This window comes from Poecilia reticulata, chromosome 12, assembly GCF_904066995.2.
Source record: "Poecilia reticulata chromosome 12, P_reticulata-male-v2, whole genome shotgun sequence".
In the NCBI taxonomy this organism is placed as follows: domain Eukaryota; kingdom Metazoa; phylum Chordata; class Actinopteri; order Cyprinodontiformes; family Poeciliidae; genus Poecilia; species Poecilia reticulata.
In genome coordinates this window covers 2641380-2668868 of record NC_088841.1, presented here as the reverse complement: position 1 = coordinate 2668868, position 27489 = coordinate 2641380, and the positions used below count along the sequence as shown (strand labels likewise).

The following is a 27489-nucleotide window of genomic DNA, read 5'->3' as shown; positions in this document are numbered from 1 at the left end:
TTTCCTTATCAAATTCAAACTAGTGCCTCAAAATCAAAGGAATGTGGCAATCAACTAAGTTTTTAGTGAATTATAGAAGTGGTTCCAGGTCTTATTTCTTATTTGGTCAGTAACATTTTAAACTGTTGCTTTCAGACCTTGAAAGAGTTTTATAGTTCTCACAGCATCTGGAGGTACTTCTGCTTTCATTCGGCTCTACGGGAATTAGAATTGTTCGGGGATTGTTCATAAAACAGCATGTGTGAGGTCGTTATTAGCTCCCTATTCAGAAAAGGATCCACTTTACCCTATTGACATTTCACAAGAAAGTTTTTCAGTACGGTGAATGAGACACTAGTCACCTTGGCCTTTCACAAGTCAACTCCCCAACGAGGACACTGCCTGGAATGACGTCGAAGAAGAACCAGTCAGTGCAGGTGAAAGTCGGATAGCATGTTGGAATCAGTAGGCGTGTGAGGACACCCTGCTATGAAGAGTAGGCCCCATATGATGACCACTTGTGTGATATAACAACTTGGCTTCATGCAAACCCAAAGTCAGCCCCATGGAGTGCTGGTAGTGCTCTGTAAAACAAACAAGAGACCTTCTCTGTTTCCCGGTCAGTCTTTTGACTGATTGTCAGAAACTATAGCTGCTTCAATTACATTCATGATTGTTAATATTTTGTAATTTCTTCCTGTCATTTGTACATTGTGCATAAAATAAGTCAGTTCTTAAGAAACACTAGAAAAACTGGGACAGTCAGTACTTTGTCCCCTGACACCTAAACTGTTAAAATAACCATCTCTGGGTCTAATTTGGACCAAATTATGTCCCAACCGTACTATTCTCTCAAAGTGTTGAACTGTTTTTGACATAAAGTTTATTTCTTTCTCCTCAAAGACAATGACGTTGTAAAGTTGAGTTTAAATGCCTATTTCCTTTGTGTGTTCTTCATTGTGCTCTTGTCATGAAGCATAATAGCTATCTGCAGGTGCTTGAGCCTCATAGCTCTCCTTTTTCTTTAAAAACATTCATCTTCCTTTCAACTCCCCTGTCATCATTATATCTTAAACACACACAACAAACACACAAGTATGGCATTCTCCACTGCTGGGATTGTTGGTGAACATCACACTCAAGTACCACTCAAGTACCAGCTATTAGCGTGTCACTGTCATCAGATGCTTTGGGGAGATTCCTGGATGTGACTGCTATGAAATATTGCCCACACCATGTGGTTTATCTGTAAGGAGACACCCAGGAACTGTTCCTCATCAGCCTAATGACAGGACTCGCACATAAACCACAGATGGGCTCAATCTGGGACCCATTTAAATCAGTCCCATACTGATGGAGTCGTACACGGAAAGGAATTGAGGTGAAGCATAGAGCCGGTTCTTGGTGCTACCTAGAAAGCCAACTGCTGGACAGGACACTGCTGCAAGACGTATAAACACCACTGAATTGTAAAGAAAAAGTCAATAAAATTAGCTTGTATAAATTAACATGTCTCCAGCCTGTGCCCTGCATCTCCATTTGGTGAGGTAAACCCATGGTGTGTACAGAAAGTTACACAAATGAGGAACTTTATGACTGGGCCAAACAGCAGAGCATGTCACTGGTTGACATGATGTTCACTAGCATTTCTGTCTGACTCCAAATGGCAAGAATAAACTTGATGTAAATAGTTAAAAACTAACAACTGAAATTACTGTCTGCTTCAAACATTATTTTATGATGTAAAATAATCAAACCCAGGTAAAGTTTACATTGACTACAGATTTGGCTGTTTGGTCCTGCAGTTGGTAGCACTGCTGTTTACAGCGAGAAGATCTTCAATTCAAATCTGGGGTCTTTCTGCCTAGACTAGCTTGCATGTTCTCTCCAAGTAAGTGGGTTTTGTCTGGGTACTCAGGCTTCTGGGTACAATAACAAACGTTAAATAAATGTATTTATTTAGACAAAATACGGAGGAGACGGTGGGAGAGTCTGAAGGACACGTATACCAAGGATTCTCCTCTCAACCCCCGTCTTGAGCGAATTTGATGCATCTGACACACGTTTATAGCAAAATGTCAAGCGTCTGACTTCAAAGTGCACATGCATCAAACTTTTTTGATACAAAAACACACTCGGTGTGAACGCACTATTAGTCCTACACGCAGTTGTCACAAGTTCGAGTCCCGCCTCGATGACCTTTGCCTTCTTCCCCCTCTTTCATTACCTGAACCAAAAACCCCCAAACGAGTTTTTTTTTTAACTTAGCAAATTAATTTTCATAATTTCAATTTAGACAATGTTATCAATGGACGAGCAGCTTTAGTGACAGTTAAAATAAATAATAATAAAAAAATCACATACTGCAGCTTAAATTTGATGTTTTGAAGCTGATGTATATTCTTGAAATAAAATGTTTAACGGAGTGGGGAGCACTGTTGACACAAGGGCTTTTGGGGGAGGAGGGTGGTGGTGGTAGGGTCTCTAAATCAAGTTAACAGCACATTGAGCAACATTAGGGGCGCCTCCCCTGTTGGTTGAAAAGTGTCACAATAACCAAGAGCCTAGAAACCCACCTCAGAGCGCGTGGATGTAGATCTCCACGACAGAGAGAAATCAAAGCGAGGTGTCGCTCTCACCTGCACGCGCAGCGCAGGCGACTCGACACGCACACACTCACCAGAAGGAGCGCGCGCCGCTGTGCCATCACACAGCGGAGCCGCAATTGGACAGGAAACATCCGCACCGCCTGGTTTTCCTGCCCTCACCGGGCGCAGTCGTCCTGCGCCCCCAGTGTTCCTTCTGACCGCCGGAGAGTTTTGACCTGAGCCGCAACACAGCGCAAAAGTCCAGGTGAAGTGCTCCTCTTTATTACTCTGATTATTATAACAAAATAAGATGCGCCAAAAAGCATCGGTGTGTTGACGGATGTACACAAAATTTAACATCATGAACAGAGTTTGTATTATAAATATAAGAAGGTGCACTGCTGTGTTTTTAAGAAAGACTGTCTAGCTGAAAGTACTTTTTTTAATTAAGTAATATTCTGTAACATTATCTTTATCAAGTTGATTATAAAAAATATTTGGTATTAAAGATGACAGGAAGCTGTTAGTTTACATTAACATGTACAATTTCTATATACACCACGTGGTTAATCAGTGAATTAATTTATTTAAAGCATCAGCTGCCAATATTCATTGTGTATTACACATTCTGATTCAAAATTTTCATTTCTGTTGATTGAAACAAACATAAACTTTTACCAAAGCGTATCAAAGAGTTTCAAACCGTAATGTTCTTAGCCTGTTTTTTTCTGTATTAATCTTCAGATGAGGTAAATAAGAGAATTTCTTAAAAGCCTGGAACATCTTGAGTGTTTGTTTGAGTTCTTGTTGGAAATGTTAGTACTGGAAACAGAATGAGCTGTTCTGTTTGCTTTAGCTAAGTCTTATTCACAAGGAGCCACTTATCTGGATGTTTCCATCACCTTGCAACACTGTGAGCATGCAGGGGCGGACTCAGGAGAATACATCTATGGGACCAGGCATTGTGCATTGTCCTTTTTCCGAATGACAGCGCAGTAGAGAATGTCTCTGATTCATTTTCTACAACTTCCAGTCATGGCAGTAAAATTAAATCCAAATAAAATCAACACTACACAAGTTTTTTCCACTTGGATGGTTAACGTTGATTACACGCACCATTAAAAGTATTCAGAGGTGTGTTTTCTTTGTTAGAGTGTTTTCCCTGAGAACAGGAACCTCTGCAGGAAGCACCAGAGAATCGTAGATAATTTTACGCCCCAAGGTTCCTGCAGAGGGGGGTTGTGTTATCTCCAGGTCCAGGAGATTTCAGTGGGTTGTTTGTATTGTAGAAAATGGCTGATAGGTTCACAAGATTCTTTAAAAACCAGCGGGAGCAAACCATAAGTTTTTCCTTTTGTTTCTTACTGATGATACACAGCATAGAGCAGCAACAATTCACATTGTGTATTGATTTACAGTAAAATGGTTGCTGCGTTGACAAAGGTAGTGTTTGGACACATTTGTTCAATTGAGTTGTAAAAATGTAAAACAAAGATCTTAAATGTCAGGTTCTACGGTTGCTGCTGGACATGTAGAGCTTTCTGAGAGTTGAACTCAGAGGTACTGTAATAAACGTACAAACAGTTCTATTAGATTACTTTATCTTTTAGCAGACAGACCACATAAAATTTATAATCTAAAAGGAAAACTGTAAGTTTGTGGTGTAGATTATTTTATCTAGGATCAGGATTCCTTCTTTACATCATTGTGGTGTCCCAACATGATCGCAAGTTTGGCCTTGGGGTCTCAATCAAGGCATTTTTGAATGATTGGGATCGGAGAAACTTACGGCATCCATTTACAATCCCTGTTGTCGACTTCAGTTTAATGTCGTTATACAACCTGATGGAACAGATGGGGTTCTTCTTGGTTGTAAAAAAATCTGCAATGCCGAAAACAAGTTAATCTGAAAGCAAGTAAGGTGAAACAACACACTTTAGAGGAAACTCTAAATCTGACCTCAAGGTGGTGGACATTGGTTTTCAGTACCGTTTACAAGTGAGGAATCCAGAACCTGATCCAGAACACTGAGCTCCTCTCGCAACCCAGCTTTGTTGTGTCAGAGTGTGCTCCATGTGCTGCAGCTACTTGCACGGTTTCCCTGCTTCTTCTGTGAATTGTGTGCAAAGCTCACCATCAAAGCGGGGTGTGCAATGTGCAACGTTAGAAAAAGTGTAAAGTGTCTTTGCACAGCATCATCGAAGGAAAGCTGTCTCTCGCTGTCTCACACTTTGAAGCAAAGGTAGAAGCAACTGAACTGGTTTATTATGTCCAGATTTAGTGATGAAATTTCTCCCAGTGCATTGAGGCCGTTTTGTGTGGAATGCCAATAATGTCAAAATGTGTTGTTGTTTTAGGTTTTTGGTGAGTTTTCTTGGATGGAGAATACGGTCTTTCTTCCCTATTAGTCCATCCAAAAACTGTATTGTTTCATCTATATATCACCATACAAAGCTATAAGCAATGTTATAATACAAGATAAATTACATTTTTATGTATGTTTTGCCAGAGATGTAGTGGTAAGAGCTGGAACAAATTATATAAATATTTTCTTTCCATATTTTCAATAGGGAATACACATTCTAAATACACATTTTCAAGATTAAAATTTTCTAGTCAAACTAATTGAATTTATATTCAGAGTTTTGTTTGTTCTAGTAAGATGAGGAATTGACAAGAACAAGTCCAGATCACCTCAGATATACAAAGGCAGCAATTGATGACTACCTCAGTTGATCCCCATGAGGGATTAATCGCAGCATCAGAGAAACAGTGAGAAGACAGTATGGTCTGGTTACCAGTATGTTGGAATACTGAGTTTTAAACCGTGATGATTTCAAAACTGCTCTGGCGTGCAGTTCCTTCATGAGATGCCGTGGAAAGTACCAAAAGTTCATACAGCAGGTCTTAATGCTCAATTTAATTTTTTTGCTGGATTCCAATTTTTCAGACAATACTAGTGAATGTTGTGATATCAGATGTGAAAGGTTTACGACCACCAAAGCGATCCGCATTGTGCAGAATAATGTTGATGCTGCACAGCAGCACTCTGTTCACAGAAGCAATAGCGAATGCTGTTGTCTACGGACGATGGCATCCATACACGATGCAGTCATTGAATGGGAGCTTCAAATTCAGCTCCCATTGCTGAATTTGAAGATATTCAGCAATGGGAGCCGACAGTATTGTTACACGATCATGACGAGACGAAGGAAGTTTATAAAAAGAAACCATAACTAGTATAAACGGCCTTTTGTGGAACACTGACTGCAGCTTTTGTTTTGAGGTGGAGTTGGACCAGGAGTGGTGGGATTGGGATCAGGATTTGGATTGGACTGGGATTGGGATGAAATGCGATGCGTTACATTGAGGCAGACTGCTTTCATAAGTAATTTTCAGCCATTGTTAGCATCCGGTTTTATTGCATCTGGTATCTTCTACTGCCGAATTATGACACGTCTCATGTGAATGAAGGGTGAATAGACTGGAGTTGGGCCTTTCAGACTGCCATGAAAAAGTTAGATATAGGTCACATATGGGTACAAAAATTAGATTTGGGTCTCATTAGCCTCCTGTGTGAATGCAACCATAGTGAGCTATCTCTGGTTATATGGAGCAACACTAGTGCCTTCCTACCTGTTGCTGTGCTAGCTGTCTAACATTATTTTAGGTTTTGTTCAAATGGAAATATTTCAGTTAAAACAGGAAAGAAAAGTGATGGTGTAAAAACTAAAGGAGCCTCATGCAAGACTGAATAGCTCAGTCTCATACATGCTGATACCTCCCTCTCATACTTGATAATTTTTATAACATTATTGTACTTGTGTTGTGTGAGTGTGTGCTACAAATCTTCTGTCGCTTTTATCTTATCTTGCGACATATATTGGGCAAAAACATGTTTTATATGGGTGTAAACATGAAGAAATGAAGCACAATCTGTGAAACATCAAGTCGCTTCGACTCTGTGAGAGTCGAAAAAAATAATAATACTTTAAAACTAATACTTAATATTAGTACTTTTTGTGAAATGGCTCTAATTATTACTGAGGACAAAAGATCTCGATCGGTACATCCCTTACTGTTTTCTTAACTCTGCCTTCCAATTCTGGACATGTTAACATGTGTACTTTATGCAGTGCTCAGAATAATGTGTAGCTGAGTCCAGCTGATTAGTTATCATCTGCAGTGAGCTCTCTAAGCAAAACAATCACACCCAGAAATGGGTTGTGACATCACAGTCACTCACTCTCACTATTTTGTATGGGATTGTTACTGAGTGAGGTTATTCCTTTAATAATAATAAAACATAAAAATAATTTAAAAAAAGAACGGATGACAGACTGAACAGAACTGACCAAATCTGAGGTTTTATTCTCAAAATTTCTGCTCTCAAGCAGGAACTGTTTGTAAGTGCAATGAAAGAGTTTGGAGTGAGATCATAAAAATGATGTTTTTGTTTTAAAAATGTACCTTAGTGTACTTGTAGCTTAGTAAAAATAATTCCTTGGAAGAGTCCTGGTCACAAACCGGTCAATTAGCTTTAGCAGAGACTGAGGAGACATTCTGTTAAAGGCTGGAGAAGTTTAGAAGCATCATCTCCAAAACAATACTTTCACACTCGTTTAAACTTCACGTGATTCAACAGGCATTGTTTCATTATGTCTCACCCTAGACCACTGCATTTTTTCAAGCATTCCTATCTTACAAAATCTTCCACATTTCTCTCGTTCCTGGTCTGCTGAGTCAGAAGAGATGTCCCATTATGGAAATACAAATCACAAATGTCTTTTGAAAAGCATTATTTGGCAGATACTTTAGAAAATGAGTTTAAAAAAACGTGTTTGTATCTGTTACACGTGGACTTGTGGGCCCATCAAAAATGAACAGAGAATTCTGACATGACATGTTGAGAGATCATCTATTGTGGGTAAAGTCTACCTAGTCTAGTTAAGTTGTTCGGGTACTTAGAGCAATCCATCTGCCACTCTTTCTACAATGAAAAAGTCCTGGAACTGCTCTAGTTATGGGTTTTTCAACATATAACATTCCAGTACTTTACCAGAACTGGTGCTTGAACCAGTTCTTTGCTAATTTCATAAAATAATGATTTGCAGCCATGGAGATGACTTAAGTCAGTTGTGTCACTATAAATGTTTCTTCCAATGAATGTATGTTCCTCTGTTGGATTTAGCCTAATATTAACCTAATTTATTCACTATTTTAAACAAGCTTGACCACCTGATCTCTGGTCAGTACCAGCAGTGCTGAAACCATGAGCTATAGACAGAGTTTGAAGCTGGACACTAACTGACAATATTAAAAGACTGATAGCGTTAGAGAATCCAGTCAGAAATGATGCTTCTGGACTAATCAGAAAACAAACCACAGCACTGGGCCATGTTTGACTTACTTTAAATCTGAGCAAAGGAAGCCAGTAATGCCCATTCTCCATCAGTGTGGCTTTAACCAGTTCTTCCTCAGTCAGCCCTGGCCAGATTCGTCTTTATTTGCACAATTCTTCACGGTTTCTTGGAACCACCTCAGGGGTTGTACCAGCCAGACCTAGCTAGGTATTATGCATAAGTGATTTGATTTGCAGCAGACTGCATTGATTGACCTACCAACGGTTTTACGTCAACAACACAGTTCAACCACAACATGACCATAGTAGTTGGTGAGGTGATGAGCTGTGAATCGATATTTTATTGGTCAAACCTTTCATTGGTCCAAGCCTTTTTATCAGTTGTGGCTGAAGAGTACATAAAGCGTTAGCTGGACAAGGCAACGCGCAACGAACAGATATACCAAGAGATTTTGGAGAATTTGACCAAAATTCCACATGCACAAAGTGACATCATTGGAGCATCGACCACAGCTCCGGCACACTCACAACGAGCCCACGTTTTCACATTCCCACAACACTGCCATGGAGAAAACACCCTACCTGGCTAGTACCAAACTAGACATTAACCGGCTAGAGTGAGACTTGACAACAGAGAAGATGTCACGAAGTGCCAACAGCCCTTCTACCAGCAGCTGACTACTGTCAATCAGTATTGTGCCACTGACATATTTAGATCTAACTAAAGCAGGGCAATTATTTCCTCATTAGAATGAAGAAATATTAGAGCACAGTCCTGGTGCAGCATTGTCTGTACATTGCTGTGAAAACCCAGCTTTCATCCGGTCACTCGCCGCCCATGCAGACAATCATATTTGTGAAACTCGTCATATTTGTGGTCGAGCATGTTGTGCACTAAGTGATTTAGAGCTGTAAGCCCTGAGCTCGTGAGAGGCTCTGAGCCCAACAACCCCTCTCTGTTTGCTGGCTTAGACTTAGCGACTCCACCCTGAACCCCCCACCCATTACTCCTTCCACTTCACAACACATATATATGTGCTGTGAAGTATATATATATATATATATATATATATATATATATATATATATATATATATATATATATATATATATATATATATATAAGCACACTTAAGCAACCAGGAGGTTTGCAGGGGCCCATTTTACCCATTAATGTAAAAAGGGGGTCTTATTCTTTGAAAAGAGAAAAACCGTAAACTCCAGGTTGTGTGAATTATGGGGGACCACCAAACGACAGGTCAAAGGAGTTTATGGCTTCTTTTTGCATTTATGTGCAGAGGAGAATGTGACTTTTTACTCGCCTCATGAATTGCTGTTTTTGTCGTGCTGACTAATGTGCTTTCCATTAGTGTTTATGTTTTTGAGCTTGTCTCTGTTCAGCATGCATATAAATAGAGCTAGAACCTTGAAAGTTGAGTTTATTTAAAACCGTGGTCACATCTGACATGTGATTTTAGACAGGCCACAAGTCAACCCAGTGGGTTGATGAAGGTGAACCACTGCCATTGATACACAACCTGACTAAACGGGGTGTGTTATGTATTTACAGCAGCCTGTTGCCAAAAAACAAAGCTGGAGGAACTCTATTTGCTTTGTTGGGCTCAGTAGTAGAATTGTCAATATTGTTCACAGACATGTTAAATTAAACACATTCAGGAGAGGACTTATTTCTATGATACTCTTTGACTAATCAGCCCCTGTAGATACAAAGACAAATTTCTGTCAACAAATCTCAGAAACTTTCTAGAAAAACCAAGGAAATTTCTGAGTTTGAAAAGTTAAAAATTTGCTGGAAGATAATCAGAAATTCCGAGATTAATCTGAGAAGTTTTCTAGAAAAAAACATGGACATTTCTGAGTGTGCACACACATTTTTATTTATATCAGCAATTTAGGGAGACCAATGTGTTTTTGGAGTGTGGGAAGAAGCAGAAGTACCCAGAGAGAACATGCAAACATTATGCAGACAGACCAGGATTTGAACCCAACATGTTTATGCTGCAAAGCAACAGTACCAACTGTGCCACAGCACAGTCTAAGCCTGACTCGCTTATTTTGCTCATTTTATTATAAAAAAAAGTGTTTCTTTGAAAAATAGATGTCAGAAAATGTAAATTAGATTGTTTTTCTTGACTGTGTATACAGACTCATTCAATAGTTTAGAATATTATTGAAAAGTCTGTTTATTTTAGGAACTTTATCACTAAATGAAGCACATTATGTAGATTAATTACACACAGATGGATGTTTGAAAACTTTTATTTCTGTGATTTTTATGGGACATATAAAATGTGACAATAATAATTATAATATTACATCAGACCAATAAAAAAAACATTTTTAATACAGAAATGTGGACTTAGTGAAAAACATTCTGCTTAAATGTTTTCATTTATAAAATAAACTTTCATTCTGATTAACCAGTTACATCAGAATGCACACTTAATTTTTTGAATATAAGGAAAAGTGTTTCCTGATTTTCAACATTAACAGGTGCAAAACAAACCACTTTCAACTGGAAAGAAGAGATTAAACATGACTTTGACTTACCTGCCTCTACAGAAACCAAACCATCTGTTATCCCCACTCTGCTCCATGCTGAGACGTCTGTGTTACCACCAGGTTGGTTTAACAGTGATGTCTAATAAAAAGTGGTGGACTGGTTTGAACCTACATCTGAGTGTCATTAGTGAATGCTCTCATGCTACAGTTCTGTTCAGGAAACTGATGCAAGAATTTATAAATGCCTCACAGTTTCATTCTCCCACTCACAGGGAAATACTCAGTGGCTCAAAGAAATGGTCTGGGATGTTGAGTAGGTGTACTGTAGTTGGATGTTGGGTTCGCCGTCCCTGGATCATTCTCTGGTGACATGAAAAAAACCTGCTGTAGAATTCTTTTTTTTATGGAAGCTAAGATTAGCACGTTTATTATGAAATCTGAAATATAATAAGCGATTTTGGTAATATTTCAGTTTTTAACACAGACTTGATGCAGACTTTGATGGGATTTTGAAGGTGTCAGTTTTGGAGCTTCTTTCTCACTCAGTGGCCTCTCAGTTTGGGTTTATGTTAAACTCAGCTTCCTGTGGACAATGACGTGTGTTTCAACATCTTTCAGTGTATGATAGACTTGAGTTTCGGTGGTTCTTAGTTAGTCTGGGTTGTTCTTGGATGTCATCATTTCATTTTGTGTGGGTGAGAATTTGACCCAGATTGTTGAAACAGGGGCAAAATTTGGAGTTACAACATTTAGATAATCCCAAACCCACATGCTACCTATCTTGAAAATTCTTGTTAATTTTCTGTAATTAACAAGAAAATTGTCAGGTGGTTTTCAGGAGGCTTCTGGCCCATGTGTAGGACACTCAGAGACTGGGGTGAAGGGTTTACTTGAATACACGAACAATGAGTGTGCAGAGGTGTTGATCCAGAGGGCTCTTGGACTGAACAGGAAAAAAGGATGAGAAATGAGCCAGGGGACTGAAAGGCAGACATTTGTAAATGAGGAGGTGAGGAGCTTATGGTTGTTGAGGGGGAAGTAGGCCAGGTGGGAATGAGCAGACTTGTTGGTGAGGCGAGAGTTGGTAGGGTCAGAGGGCAGATGGGTTGGGTTCGGAGGTCACTGGAGATAAATTTCCAGTATGTGGTGAGCAACGGGAGAGTATGAGTGAAGGAACCAGAAAACATTTGGAACAGCAGAAGATCTACACAGGGCTAGAGGGACAGCTGGTGTTATCACTCAGGTGTTGAATGACTGGCAGCCAGCTCCTCTTATCCAGCAGCTGATGAGCTTGATGAATCACAGGTGTGTGTGTGTGGGGTTGGGGGGGCGTGTGTGTGGACATCCTGCTTAGCCCCGCCCTCCAGGGAAAACCTGCAGCTGCAGCAGAAAGGAAACGCACACAGACACCGAAACCCCAAACTATATGTATATAGGCAGGACTTTGCATTAATTTTGATTAATCAGTTACATAGATTTTAATGTGTTAAAAATCTGAACACAACTCATAAAATTTTTTACATTCAAAGGTTCCCCCTGGAATCTTTATATTCATGTGTTTCTTGTACGCCCATAAGTGTGATGGAGCAGTGAATTTTTTATTTTTTTATCTGGAGATGTTGCTTATTTTGTCAACAAATAGTTTTTGATAAAAATGTGATTAATTGTAATTAATTAATGATGGATCCTGCAATTAACGGTATTAAAATTTTAAATCGAGTCAAACCATTAATATATGTACTTACAGTTGAAAAATTCCACATCGTTATTTATTTTTTAGCTTTTCCTTTTGTACTTTTAAATTCAGTTCAAAGTACAACAGTCAGGCTCCTGATCAGTGGTTGTAAACTTCTGCCCAGTCCTGCATCGTAAACAGGTTTGACGTCTTATTGGCCGACTTCATGCTGTTCCTGACATGAATTAGCTTCACAACATGCGTGTAACAACAACCACATGTCACTGTGGCTCTGTAGTCTCCAGAGGAGCTTCCATTCCATGGTGTGGAGGCGCTTCCACACGGCTCGTCGAGCACCACTTCAGGTCAGCTGCTGCATCACTGCTCTGGGCTGCCTGCAGGATTTATCTGCTAACGTTTTGTTAAGCAAAACTCTCAAGAAAGATCAGAGTTAAATGACAATGCATCCTCACTCTGCCTTTAAAAAACCGAGGAACTGATGTTCCAACTGTGATCTGCATTATATGAAGTTGAAAATGCCTGGAGTGTGATTTAATGTCTTAAAACAAATAAAATATGCATTCGCAGCATTTTTCTTCAGGATTTTCTCCTGCAGGCGGCTGTGTTTCCTGCACACTTACTTGAACTTAAAACCTTTTAACATGAAAACTTTTGATGTATCCCAACTTCATGTTGTTAGAAAGGTTCTTTTTAAACAATCTGTTAATTTTAAATGTCTGCCAGTAAAGTTTGACTAGTGAAATTAACAAACATTCTGAAAAATGTGGATAACCCCAGTTAATGTGTGATTTGGTGAGATCAATTTTGCCATGTTAACTTAAATCGTCATTTCAAATCAAAACTACGTATTGCATTTATAAAGTTTTCTTTGATATAAAACAACTATTAAATTATCTGTAATAGATAAGTGTTAAATGAAAGCAAAAACAGAAGATATCTGTAAAGGAGGAAACAGTTTTCTCAGCGTTGTACCTATATTTTGGAGTAAGAAAGGAAGTAGTTTGATGTAATTTAGCGTCTGGATTCGGCTCTGGGCCCTTGAGTTAGACATGTGGTCTAAAGTGTACAAAACTTTTATTCTTCTCACTTTTTCAGCATTTGCTCTAGGGGTTATACATCAAATGATTTGGCAGGAATCTGACTGAGGATCCATTAAATAAGTGAAGGGAATTAGCTTGTAGCATTGTAAATTTGTACTAGAATATTAAACTGAAGCTACACAGAAAATAAATGAATAGCCAGCAACACATTGACCAGGATGTTGACACAGTCTCTAACTGAACTCAGCAGACATTACAGCGAATGAATGTGAATGTTCTGACCTGACGTTTGTCAACTTCATTTACATACAGGGCCTGTTGAAAGTTCCTGGCAGCAGAGTGATGTACGGTGCAGCCTCACAGCGAGACGGTTTCAATTCTCACCTGAAGCTTTTCTGTCTGGAGTTTACTTTCCTCCCACCATCCAAAAACAAATGAAATGTTAATTGGTCATTCCAAGGGTGCCGTTGCTCTGCCAGCCACAATGAGTCTCCGTTTTTTTCCCACCCTAAGACAAGACTAAGTGCTACTTAATTTAAACTCTTAAGCTAGTCATTTAATCTAACATGCTAATTAATTACAATCACTAATTGCAACAGTACAGAGTTTCTTTTTCAACGTTGCAAAAGCGACATCAAATCATTAAAATAATGAGAAGAATTATTAATTTCACTGTATAGAACAAGTTGGTTTTATTAGATATGGTTGTGATTTTCCAGTTTGGATTCACTGACTGGTTTTAGGTTCAGGTGTAAAACTCACAAACTTGCTGTGGACACATAATAATCAGAGGAAAACGCTGAATTTGAATGAAGGAAATAATGGTAACGCTAACATGTAATTTAATAATAACATGTAATAATCATCTGAGTTTAAAACCGATCTGCAGTTTGCATCTGAGTCAGAACTTTTCCAGAGTCCAATGATTCAATTTAAACGCAAATCTCTGTTTTTGTGATAATGTGAAGCTTTAGTAAAGATTTTAAAGCCAGGCAGACCCATGCCTCTTTTTTTCATTAGAAAAAAACAAAACAATTTCCTCAGCTCTCTGTCTGGATTTAAGCCTGTCAGTTTCTTGCAGCTCATTTGTTTCTCTGTCCCAGAGGTTTCATCAGGGTCAGTTTACTCTTCAGGATAAAGATGTCCGCCACAACGTCAAACATGGGATGGCTTTAACTTTATTGGAAAGTAGACAGATTATCTGTCTTACACCAAACTGTCACTATGACATGTTCTACAAATATGTAAAAAATATTTTTTTTGATAAAAGTTACATACCGCATAATTAAGAAAATATCATTTATAAACACCTATAATACATGTAATAATATTTGCAGGACGGATCCATTAGAGTTTGTTTTATCTTGAACTCAGCCTCTGAACATCATTCTGAAAACTTGAGTGTTGTTTGATGAACAGCTGGAAATCTCTGCTGTGTTACATTAACTGCTGCTAATTGCACCAAAAAAGTCTGAAACTGCATCATTTTTCCTGCTGCAGCGTCCTCCCTGCCTCCCTTCCTGGTTCAGCTAAACCTCAGGTTTCCCTCACTGTCTTCACCTCCCTGCTCTGTCCCACACTGACATGTTCATACTTTGCCTGCACTCCTTTTGTCCTGGAGCGAACAGTCAAAAGTTTTTTTACCCTTCTTAGAAGGACGTCTTATCTTCCCCCTCAAAAAATCACTCTAGCAGGAAAATGACTTTTTGAGGCAGGGAGGGGTAATAGAGGATGTATTTGTAATGAGTGTAGTGTGTATGCGTGTGCGTGCGTGTGTGTGTGTGTATGCTGCAGTTATTCTGCTGACTGCAGGACGTCCACTTGGCAGGAGTGGGAGGTGCATCAGCAGTTTGCAACTGAATGAATGAAGATAAGGAAAATAGGAGCTAAAAGATCAATCTAATTGATTACTACTGCACACACAGCTGCACTTAAGCACAAGATGAAAAAGACAGTCAGTTCATACACACACCCTTCATAGTTCATGCCCCACAACATTAACTGGTTGTCGTTCATTTACCATATTTTGTCTCTGTGATAACCTTTTAAAAACACAAAGACAGCTTTTAAAAGCTCAAATAATAGTTAAGGACTCTTACACCTGCCTATTTTAGTATTTCAAACAACAAATATATCTTAATATGCATTGACACACACAACAGAATCTGTCTTAGCACTACAGCAGAAGATAACATCCAAGGTCTTCATTATTACCACTCTTTGGGGTCCAGCCAATCAGTGTCAAGGAAAATGAATGATGCTTCTGGATTGGCTGTCAATGTCAATTAGCATTGTGCTTTGATATCTCAGATCTCCAAGCTGCCTTTTCTTTCAAATATTTTAGATACTCTGAAAATATCTGCAAATAGACACATTTCCAGAGAATCATTTACAGTTGCTTTGGCTAATTTTCCACTGAACAAATTGTAAATACTGAACTGTAAATAGACGAGGGGTCCGCTGCACTAAGTGACTTCTCGAAGCAAATGGTTCTGGTGAATTTTATCCAGGGATGACAGAATAAAAGAGCATTTAGCATAAATACACCAATTCCCAGTCATACCATCTTTATTATGCATGTCAGGGTTTCTCATAATTTTTTTTGTTGTAATTTTCACAATTAAAATTTTTTTTGGCTGACATTTTTCAGATGAAATCTGTGCAGAATGTGAGGGTTATTCTGAATGTACTCTCTAGTCAGGGTTGAGATTGAGAGAAGCTGACTGAGGCAGTCACTGCACTGTGGCAGTCTGCCTGCAATCTGGAACTGCTGGTGATTAGGACATGCTGCCTCCTCACTCTGCTGGTGTTTCTCACACAGTAGGTACACTGCGCTTCCTTTAGAGTGTATTGTGCTTTTCGTGTTCCTCTGTCCTGACGGGATTCTTGTTTGAAGTTCAGTTTCTGCATCTCAGATTTTTTTTGTTTATCTGCTGAGTCAACTTTGCAGTGAGACTCTGAGACTTTGTGTTTGGCTGTGGAAGTGCTCGAGGCGAGTCGGCAGCGCGCCGCTCTGCTTCCCTGTAGTTGCTGGAGATGCTGCAGGGAAGAGCCATGCAGATAGAGATGCTGTTCTCCGAAGCTGCATGCGTTAATATGAGCTTTCTGTCTGTCCTGCAACAATGACACGGTTCTACAGGACAAGTTTGCGAAGCATTAACCCAAAGTCCCCCTCTGTGTGTGTGTTTCTGCAGTGATCGGACCTGGAGTACATTGAGTGAAGATGATTCCTGTGCTGATCTGTGCTTTGGTCTCCCTGAGTGTTGCGGAAACCAATTTAGACATTCTGTACCCTGATCTGGAGCACTCCAGAACCATCTATGTCACAGGTAAGTTTTGTTTCCCTTCTGTTTGCTCACAGTGTCGTCCTGAGCTCTGCTCTATCAGGTGAGATACAGAGTTGTTTTAGTGTTCTTTGCTGTGTTTCGTTCATGACACTCTCTCTGCAGAATACTTGACTTATCAGTGTGGCTCAGAGATAAGGCTACAGTCAAACACAGATATTGTTCTAGAGTTTGTGTACTGACAGATGAAAACTCTGTAAATGTCAAGATTCCAAAAGCTGTTCGCAGAGTTCTAATATCAAAACTCTGTATGTTTGTGGTATGTTTATGTGTTTTCCCACCTGATTGTCCAGTAGATTCGGTTGGATCAAGGACCAAAATTATAATATTTGTTCCATTTTCAGCTGCTGTAGTTCTCTTTCACGCTGCACTGTGTCAAACCCACCAAACCTTTTTAAAAACATGTTCCTCTCCTGGCCTGTGGTGGCGCGACACAAAAAGCCACTAAAGGAAACGACACAAAAACCTCAGTAGAAGACACTGAGAGCAACGTCCTTCCTCATAAAATGTAAACAAAAATGATGTGGCATCAGATTTTAGAGGTTGTAGGATTTCTCTTTTGTTTTTGATAAAAGACCACGGGTCATCAGCTGGCTACACAGTGGCGCAGTTGGTAGAGCTGTTGCCTTGCAGCAAGAAGGTTCTGGGTTTGATTCCCGGCCTGAGGTCTTTCTGCATGGAGTTTGCATGTTCTCCCTGTGCATGCGTGGGTTTTCTCCGGGTACTCCCGTTTCCTCCCACAGTCCAAAAACATGACTGTCACGTTAATTGGCCTTTCCAAATTGTCCCTAGGTGTGAGTGTGTGTGTGTGTGCATGGTTGTTTGTCCTGTGTGTCTCTGTGTTGGCCAGCGACAGACTAGCGACCTGTCCAGGGTGACCCCGCCTCTTGCCCGGAACGTTACCTGGAGATGGGCGCCAGCACCTCCTGGCCCCACTAAGGGACAAGGGTGTAAAGAAAATGGATGGATGGACCACAGGTCACTTCTCCTGCTAGCGCTAGACTTACGCATTTGTTTTAGTTGTATTTACCCAGAATGCCTTGCAATTATAGTTCTCTTCCTCCTTGTGGAGCGGTCTCCGGTCCGGTTGGCGTTCATATAAACATTCAAACCGAACTAGAGTTCACTTCTACCAAACTGAATCCTAAGTTTGGACCAGAGTTTACTGTTTTGGTCCACATCAGACTGAATGCACCCTAAGTCTTCACTGGATTCTAAAATTCTCATATTAAAATGTTATTGTAAAAGTCAAATTGTAAAATCTATATATGAAAAGTATATCCATGATGATTAATATCCTGATGTATAATCTTTAGAAACATCAACTTGACACAGTTGCTTTCTGTATGAGTTAACTTCTCTCTACTATGGATACATTTTGACCTACCTGACTTTATATTATATCAGTTCAATCCTTGCATAACCCAGTTTGGAGTGACATTCTGCCTCACACTTCAACCTACAATACTTTGGTATACAAAGCTGATGTTGACTCAGTGATTGCAGGGTGGCTGGGTTCCTGTAGCTGCAAAATGAGGCCCAGTCATCAGCTGTTAGGGTTTCACCAAACATGGACAGGACATTGTTCCAGCCTTCTTCTTAATTTAGGAGTATTTTTGCACACTTAGGTCATGCTGTCATTTTCTTCCCAGAGAGAAAATGCTTTCTTTGGACACACGTTTCTAATTGAAACATTATAAACTTGGACATCCTAACTAGGGCCTTTAGCAGCTGAGATTAAGTTTCTACTGAATTATTTTCTACAATTTCTCTGAGCAATGCAATGTCAGAGTGATTTCAAAAAGATTGACTGCTGTCTTAAATATTTACGACTTCTCAATTTTATCTTTGTCTTTAGAATAATAGGCTTCAGTTTGTTCAAAACTGGTCCCTACAGCCTTTATCAGATTGATGGACATTTTACAGTGCATTCACACCAGTCCTGTTTAGTTCGCTTTAATCCAACTCCAGTCTGTTTGCCTACAAAGTCCAGTTTGTTTGGGAAGGTGTGAATGCATAGTCGAACTCTGATCTGCCTGAAAACCTCAGTCTTGGTTCAGCTGAAATGGCTCCGGTGTGGTTCAAATGAAAAGCAAACCAGAGACCATGCTAAAAGCAGGAAGTGGAATATCACACAGGGCATTCTGGGTAAATACAACCAAATCAAGTGCACAAAATTAGCGCCAGCAGAAGCAATAGATTGTAGTCTTTTACCAACGACAGAAGATAAATTCTACAACCGCTAAAATCTAACACCACTTCATTTTTGTTTACATTTTGTGAAGAAGAAAGTTTTGCTTCTGAGCTTTAGGTTTCGTTTCCTTCAGTGGTTCTTGGTGTAGCGCCACCACAGGCAAGGGGGGCAACATGTTTTTAAAAGGGTTTGGTTTGCTTGACACAGTGCAGTGAGAAGGAGAACCACAGCAGCTGAAAATGTAACAAATGTTGCAATTTTAGTCCCCAATCAAACCAATTTCTACCTGACTATCACCTGAGAAAACATCCTAAGTTGCTTTTTAAGTCAAGGCTGATGTTTGTCCTTTAAGTGTTAAAACAAAATGATGAATATGTAATAGGATGTGGTGTGTTTCCACCCAGCCTACTAGCTGCAGACTGTTAGCAACATGAGTGTCATGAAGAGGCACAGGATCTCACTCTTGCAGTTCCTCAGCACAAAGCATGTAATCAATGTGCCATTTGCTGTTTAGCTAATCTCATTCATGCTTAGGCAGCAGCTGGAATTAAACGTTTTGTGTGGAGGCAGCCAACATAAGCTCAGTGAAGGAGGGGAGAGTTTACAGAGGCAAACTCAAACTAGGGCCATCAGTTTGCTCAGAATATTCTTGGATCACTCTGAAGCTGGGTATTTGTCAGAAGGTTTATGACTAGGCCAGATGAAAGGAGGTCAGGAGGTGGAGGTTACCTAAAACTGCCTCAGTTACCTTTAAAGTCACCTCTGACTGACATCTTTAGTAAACATTTTAGTCCAACAGAGAACAATATAATTTTATCTACAGAAAGCCAACGAAGCAGTGAAGGTCAGGGCTGTGTTATTGAGGTTTATTGAGCTATCAGAGAAACTCAGTCAAGCATTAAAATACAGCAACAGTTATGGCTGTTGCCTCTTTCAGTGTCTCCTCCTGTTATTTTTTAAATTTGTCTGAAGTAATTCTAACAAATGCATTTGTTAGAATAAATCACATTTTGACTCTATTTCATCTTGCAGTCTTGGTTGATTAATGTGTTATCAGAATCACACTTTAATATTTCTCCAGTTATGGAAACATTCTTCAAATCTATCAGATTATCGGCACATCAGCTCTCTTCAGGTGAACGCACAGATGGAAGGTTCGTTGGGTAGGCCAAAGTGATTATAGGGATTTGAATTTTTTATTTATTTGTGTTTTTGGAAAAACAGATTTTTGGTTTGCAACTTACTGTATTTGTTTATGCATGGAGAGTACATGAGATTGTTGTCGCATGTAGGAGACAAACTGTCCTTAGAGATTCTTCAGCTTTGCTGTTGACTTTTTATCTTAAATCTCTCTAATTAATTAATTTGGGAGAAACTGATGATGATGTTTCTAATGTGTTTTTTGTCTCATGTTATTGGTGACTACCTCCAGCTTGCCATGGTGAATGGATAGTACTGTAGGATTTACTCTGGACCCTTCTCCTGACTGATACTTTTGTACAATTAGATCATTTTTTGTGGAAAAAAAAGCACTACCAGTTCATGAAAACATTCAAACGTTTACAAAATGTTGGTTGTGTTGATCTTAACCTAATGAACAAATGGACTTCTGCAAACATTACTTTTGTTGTCCTGTTTGGTCTTGAATATCAATAACTATACTGGTTGCAATTACAATAAATCTCTGTTTTGCAGAAAATGGGCCCAAGTTCAATGTCATGGCTGAACAAGCCAAGGTTGTAACGAGGCGAGGGGGGAATGTAACATTACCATGCCTGATCCAGAGAGAGCAGCAACTGCCACCCAGTCGCAAGATGAGGATCAAGTGGACCAAACTGACTTCAGACTATCTGAAAGAGGTAACAACTGATGTGAATTAGATGAAAAACTTTTCTATTTTCTCAGTTATAATGGCTACGGCAGGCCAGGAGAGGCTGAGCAGCTAAAGCCTTTCCTCTGCCTGCATCTCCCAGAATGCTGTGCGGTTATGGATCAGAGTTCAGGAAAAATATTGAACATTGTATCAGACATATTATCTATTAATACCGATAAGGTGTCTATCTTGATATACATTGTTATTGATTTATTGTTCAAATATAATAATGACATTAAAATAATTGAAACCTTCAGTGGAATTTCAATTCAAATATGAAGCTAATTGCCTTGTTAAAAATTTAAGATAGTTTGTTAATGCATCATAAGAGTTCCGCAACCATTTTGACTCCTAATTTAGCATAAAAATAATGTTGGATTCAAATAATCTCAGGTCATCATTTAACACTGAACTGCTTTCAAATAGTCAACAAACACTAGTCCTGATATCATGGCTGTTGCTTTTAATGCACCTATAGGCAGGGGTGAAAGTAAGGGGGTACGGCAGGGTACTGCGTACCCCTAAAAGATTTAGCCGGGGAACCGGTACCTGCAAGAGAGGAGCGGCTCTCTGCTGTAAAAAAAATCAATGGGTTTACTGTGCTAAAACATGACTTAATCAGTTAATAAATATTTTTTTTCCTATTTCATATTGTTTCTGAACTGTTCGTGCTTTGCTAGAGCAGGGGTCCAATAACACGTCGATCGCGGAAGGTTTTGAGTCGATCTCGGCATTAGGTTACAAACTATACAAACTGAAAGCGGCCAGGACGCTGAGAGCAGCACGTCCTCCTCTGGCTCGTTTAAATCGTTATTAACTTTATTAAAGAACAACAACAACAAAAAATAAACAAAACGCGCTCAAGTTAATAACAAAAATAATAATCTCAGTAATTATTGTTTCAACAAGGTGTTGCGCAATTCTGTGCGTTTCGCTTCCATTACCAGAAGGTGTTTAAAATTAACTAATCAACCATCTGTGTTCATGAGAGGTTTATCAATGATCGCAAAAATAAATGTCAAACCTGCAAACCTAATATCGTAACGGACTGAATGTTATGTTTTTAACATAATCTCTGGTTGCCATGAGGTTGCGCAGGAGGTTGCCATGGCAACGGGTGTGCGGAGAGTAAAAAGGTGCGAGTGGTTTAGAGTTGATCACCTGTTCGGGTTGTTTTACCTATTTTTATTTTTGTCTTGACGCATCACAGCCGCTGTAGTTTCTGAACGTTCAATAAACGACAAACTTGGACTAATTACCTCGTTCTGTGACTATACGTCATTTACAACAATATGTTTCATTGAGTATTTAACAAACAAATGGCTTTTACCGCGATAATTGTGTGAAATTAAATAGTTGAATATATATATATATAATGCACAAAATGTTAAATGTATGCCTGATAAAAGACAAAGGGTTGCAGTGCTTTGCTACACTATCACTAGATTAACAGGTCAGGAAAAATGTAAATAAGAAAATAATATGGAGGGAGAGGGAAGTAGTTCAGTTATGACAGCTTGACTTTGACATCCTTAACATGTAGATGTGGTGTGGAATTTTGTTTGAGTTCAGTTAGAAAATAAAAGGCTTAAGACTTAAACACCAACTCTGACAGATCATCAGTGCAGCAGGTGTTTAATTAGCTAGTTAATGCAGCTAATAGCTGCAGTAGCTAATCTACCACATTGATCACTTATTAATAATCACATAAATAAAAGTCAAGCCATAAAAACATAAGACTGTAATGGACTGGATATTCAGAATTTTTTGTGGGGATATTATTAGTACTATTATTATTATTTAAAAAAACAATAGTAATAATAACAATAATAACTTTATGTTATTATAATTTAATATTGTTACGTTATAATATAACTTTATGTTATGTAAATTTATATAGTATTGCTAATGTTTTTTAATCATAATAGTACAGGGCTTTTTTAATGATAAACACACTGATTGTGTTAAAAACACAATCAGTGTGTTTATTATGTATAAATATGTGTTTATTATATATAAATATGTTACTATTTATATATAATAATATATAAATAATGTGTATTATTTATATAATAATATAAATACTAATATATACTATAGAATATAAATAATAATATTTATATTCTCATAAATATTATTATTTATATTATCATGAATATTATTATTTATCATAAATACTACAAATATTATCATAATACATATTATTACAACAATCATATTATTATTAAATAATAATTTGGTTATTAATTAATTTTATTATATAATTTTATTATATAATTAAATTGATTAATAATTAATTATCATTAATTATTCGGCTCTTGGGACATTTCACGTCCCAAGAGCCGAAACGAGTTTTCTCCGTTTGCTCTTTGGGATTAGAAAAATTGTTCCCTAGGACGATTTCTCTTGATGGGTCCGGTCTTGTAATGCTGCTTTCCTCAGACATCAGGTTGAGCTTTTGGATGCCTTGATTTCCTCCTTATTGCTCCAACCCTCCTCAGTCTGTGTACTTTGGGAGAACTGGGGAAATCGTTGTCCTCATCCGCTGTGTCCCTGTCAGAGTGATCTGAATAATCCGTCTGTTTTTTATGTCCTGTTGAGCCACCATAAACTGCCCCAGCCGGGGAAGCTTGCTGTGCGTTTTGGTTTGATGTTTTTGTCACAGTAGAGGAAGGTTTGAACAGATACGCATCAAACTCATCGTATTCGTTCTCATCCTTATAACTAGTGATATCGAACGTAACTCCTGGAAGTAGCTTGTTGAAAATCTTTCTTACTCCTGTTGTTATTAAATAACCTGCTCCAAAAGTAATTGGAAAAAAAATGGTCTTGAATGCAATTTGTTCCATGGTAAAAGTACTTGTTGAACACAGTGATCACTAACAAAGAGATGCTTGGGTATAACCTCTTGTTTTGAGAGCCAAGCTTTCATAACCTCAGATGTTCTTTGATCTTTCTCATAGATGAGGTCATAGCTACAATGAGCTCACTGTAGTTCTGGGGGAATGTCTTTCTGATCGTTGCTATGGAAACGATCAAATCAGTTCTGCATAAGTCAAACTATTAAAACTTTGCAACTGCGTCACGTAATCATTTGAGGCGCCATGACGGACTTAAGAAGGGTATATTTTTGGAGGCTAGGAATTAAAACAGGGATCTTAATGGTTAAATATTATGTTTAGATTGACAATGGTATATTAAAACCATTAATTTAAGTTGGATTTTTCATTATTATATCAGGTTTAAAATTTTGAATCATACTTGACTTAAAAATATCTTAAAAGTAAAATTAAATGTAACTTACAAACATTTGCTGCTGCTGTTGGAAATTGTGACAAGAAATTTTGCCTGATTGGAGAAGAGCAACGAAATAATTTTGGTTTAATAATTTTACACGTTAGCATAGAAATAGAATAAAGGATGATCCCAAAGAAATGATGCTGCTGCTGCTCCATATTTGATGGGTTGTAAACGACCCACTCGAACACATTTGTTCTGTACGGTGCGGAAACGTGAACAATAGAACAGAACGTAATGTCTTCCAGCTTTTTCTGTGTAACTGAGAGCTCGACACCAACAGCAGCACAGCGTCAGCAGCCCACATTGCTGATAGCCGGGAAGGAGATAAATTAGTCAATTTCTATGCTTTCCTGTAAACTGGTTATTATGAGTCTGTTGGTTTTTCACTTTCTTGTATTCTAACTATTTAACCAACTGGTAAACAAATGTTTATATCTGTTTTTAAAAGAATAGTAGCTTCTCTCTTATGTCTCCATCAGATGAGCAGCAGTAGCAGCTTTTAGTGACATTATTTTTAATAATAATTAGATTGTTTTTGAATATGATTCAGAATTTAAAATGAACCAATGAAGATGGTCTATGTGTCTAGTCTGGCCTGGGAGAGATGTCTGTGGTTCCCTTCTGGACCTGTTACCCCATCAACCCGATGTGGAAAACTATGTTCAGAATTTAGGTCTCAAGGCATCAACGTGTCGACATTGCAGCCAGTGGGCTGAGGGAAATACAGCTCCACTTCGTAGCAATTCAAGAGCTACACAGCTTTTATCGTGTCGCAAAAATTTCATCAGCATAGAAACTCCAAAGTGTGCTTTATACTTTTGTCAAAGTACCCCCAAGAATTTAAAACTACTTTCACCCCTGCCTATAAGCATTCATCCAAATAACTCAAATATTCTAAATTGACCTGTAAGAAGCTGGCAAAGCGATGAGACGATCATCTGGACTTTTCTAGCTTGTTTCATGGCACAGTGATGTATATCCACTTCTGAATTTGCAGAAAGTAATGTAGGAATGTTCCGCTCAGTGTTTTGATATTTAGGCCTTTCAGATATTGTTGCTAATCCTACTTGACATAAAACGGGAAACATTTAGTCTAATCTAAAGCAACTTGTATAAAAAATATGTTTTTTACATATTTGTTCTAACTGTCACAAGGTTGTGACAGTGTAAAATGAGACGTACTTTGAATGTGCTCTAGGTGGACGTGTTTGTCGCCATGGGTTACCACAAAAGGAGTTACGGAACTTTCCAAGGACGTGTCCAATTGCAAGGCGCCTCCCCAATGGATGCCTCCCTGGTGATGACAGATGTCACTTTGGACGATTATGGGAGATACAAATGTGAAGTGATTGATGGTCTGGAGGATGACACAGTGGTGGTGTCCCTCAAACTTGAAGGTAAAATGATTGGGTGATCGAGCTTTTTAGAACAGAAAGCAATGAGCTCTTGGAAGGAGTACGCAATGTCAGTGTTGTATTGTATAAATGGGTTCCATCTAAATTTAGCTCCAGGGTCAAAGACTGCTGGGAGGAATGTCAGCAAATGTGAGCATGGTGCACATTAGCATCAAAGCAGTTTCATTATGTTTGTGAGTAGCTGGGGACACCTGCTATTAGAGCCTAAAGCTAAAAACGCCGGCAGCAGCTGTGCTTCATCTCCTGTCATTCATCAGGGTCAATAAAAACTGGACAAATTCTAGTTTTATTTCCCATGTACAACAGAATTATTGCATCAAGGCTTTCCTGTTGTTGGCCTCTCCCTGCAGGTGTTGTCTTCCCCTACTTCCCCCGCCTGGGCCGCTACAACCTGAATTTTTATGATGCCGAGCAGGCATGTCAAGACCAGGATGCTGTGGTGGCATCCTTCGACCAGCTGTATGAGGCGTGGCGCGGCGGGATGGACTGGTGCAACGCCGGCTGGCTGAGCGACGGCTCTGTGCAGTACCCCATCACCACCCCCAGAGAACCCTGTGGAGGGAGGAACACGGTGCCGGGCATACGCAACTACGGCCTGAGAGACAAGGACAAGAGTCACTACGATGTGTTCTGCTTCACTTCCTTCCACAAAGGTGAGGGGTCAGACTTGTGTCTGTGAAGGGGGTTTTTCCCTCATGCCCTGATACCTGAATTCACCTTGGTTCAACATCTCCTACAGAAATGTTTATCAGAATACCTACTTAAAGCTGCAGTATGTAACTTTTATAAAAAAATATGTTTTTTGTTTTTTACATATGTGTTAAAACTGTCATTGTCAACTTTGATATGAGAAATGTAATCTGTAAAAAGATCAATCTCCTCCCTGAGCTGTTATTGCCCATATGAAGAAATGCAACTCTCCCGACCAAAAACAACAGAGCCAGAAGGAGGGTCTTAGTGCTGTCAATCACCTAGTGTACATGCCACTTAATGTGCTAATGGTGGAGAAACAACTTTCAATGCTAACTAGCCATAGCATTCACAGCAGGCTGTGCTAGCTGCAGAGAGGCAGAGAGCAGCGGGGAGAAGGAGAGGGATGATGAACAGTGGCAACACATCGTATAACATGGTTCTGGTTCTCTTATTGTTTGTGTTTTTCCTCCCAGGTAAATTCTACTACCTGATCCAGTCGTCTAAGCTCACCTATGACGAGGCTGTGAGGGCTTGTCAAAAAGATGGTGCCCAGATCGCCAAGGTTGGCCAAATGTTCGCTGCCTGGAAGCTGAACAAGTACGACCGCTGTGACGCCGGCTGGTTGGCGGACGCCAGCGTCCGTTACCCAATCTATCATCCAAGGCGCCGCTGCAGCCCCACAGAGGCCACTGTGAGGTTCAATGGCTTCCCCGATAAGAAGCACAAGCTGTACGGAGTGTATTGCTACAAGGAAAACAACTAATCCTGCAAACACCTACATCTACACACAAGCATGCACAAACATAGACATCAAAGAACACTCTCAATGGGTTAAAATGCATAGAAAAGAGAATTGTAATAACAAGTGATGCTTTCACTCATGGGAGATGTTGCATCATCATTCAGGACCTTAAAATATATTTTACACATATATTAGATATTATTTAATCAATGCAAATAATCAGTTGGGTGGGCTGACGTGTGGGTGAGATTTGGAAATATAAAAGCTAATGCAAAAATGTCATACAAGAAAAAACATGCCAACAAATCTAACAACAGCTAAGTGTGTCAAGGTTGGACCAAAACTTTGGGCACTTATCCTGTTTTCGATCCCAACATGAAGAGCAGATGAAAGCTCAGCCTCTGTGAAGCTCGTTAGGCAGGACTCGTTAGCTGATCCGTTCCCGACTGCCCCTCCCCTCTCAACAAGGTGCTATAGCTGCATCCTACCGTCCGCTTTTTTTTCATGTTTTTTCTACAAATGCATTGGACCAAACTTGGACCAACAGTAAAGACAAAAACAAATAGGAACATCTAGCTGTTAGCAACATGTTTTCTAAGTATGTAGACTGTGATAAACTTAGAAATGTATTTGTGTTGATATTTTTTATACACTGTAGAAATGTTTGTTGCTGTCTCTCTGGCCAATGTCTTCTTGGTTTACGTAAAACATACTACAGTATTAGTAGGGTGGACTGGGAC

At 39.1% G+C, this 27489-nt stretch overlaps 1 protein-coding gene across 2 annotated transcripts; it reads left to right on the top strand.

Moving 5' to 3' along the window:
• The first annotated feature begins 2521 nt into the window (after positions 1–2521).
• hapln1b (hyaluronan and proteoglycan link protein 1b) lies at positions 2522–27489 on the top strand. 2 transcript variants are annotated; one of them, XM_008423177.3, is made up of 6 exons: positions 2522–2832; positions 16383–16517; positions 20422–20585; positions 25098–25296; positions 25665–25967; positions 26481–27489. In XM_008423177.3, the coding sequence occupies exons 2-6, from the start codon at positions 16412–16414 to the stop codon at positions 26768–26770; spliced, it is 1062 nt and encodes a 353-aa protein (XP_008421399.3). In that variant the 5' UTR covers positions 2522–2832; positions 16383–16411; the 3' UTR covers positions 26771–27489. The 2 variants fall into 2 exon arrangements, with proteins under 2 accessions (XP_008421399.3, XP_017163525.2); XM_017308036.2 differs by lacking the exon at positions 2522–2832 and adding an exon at positions 15908–16008.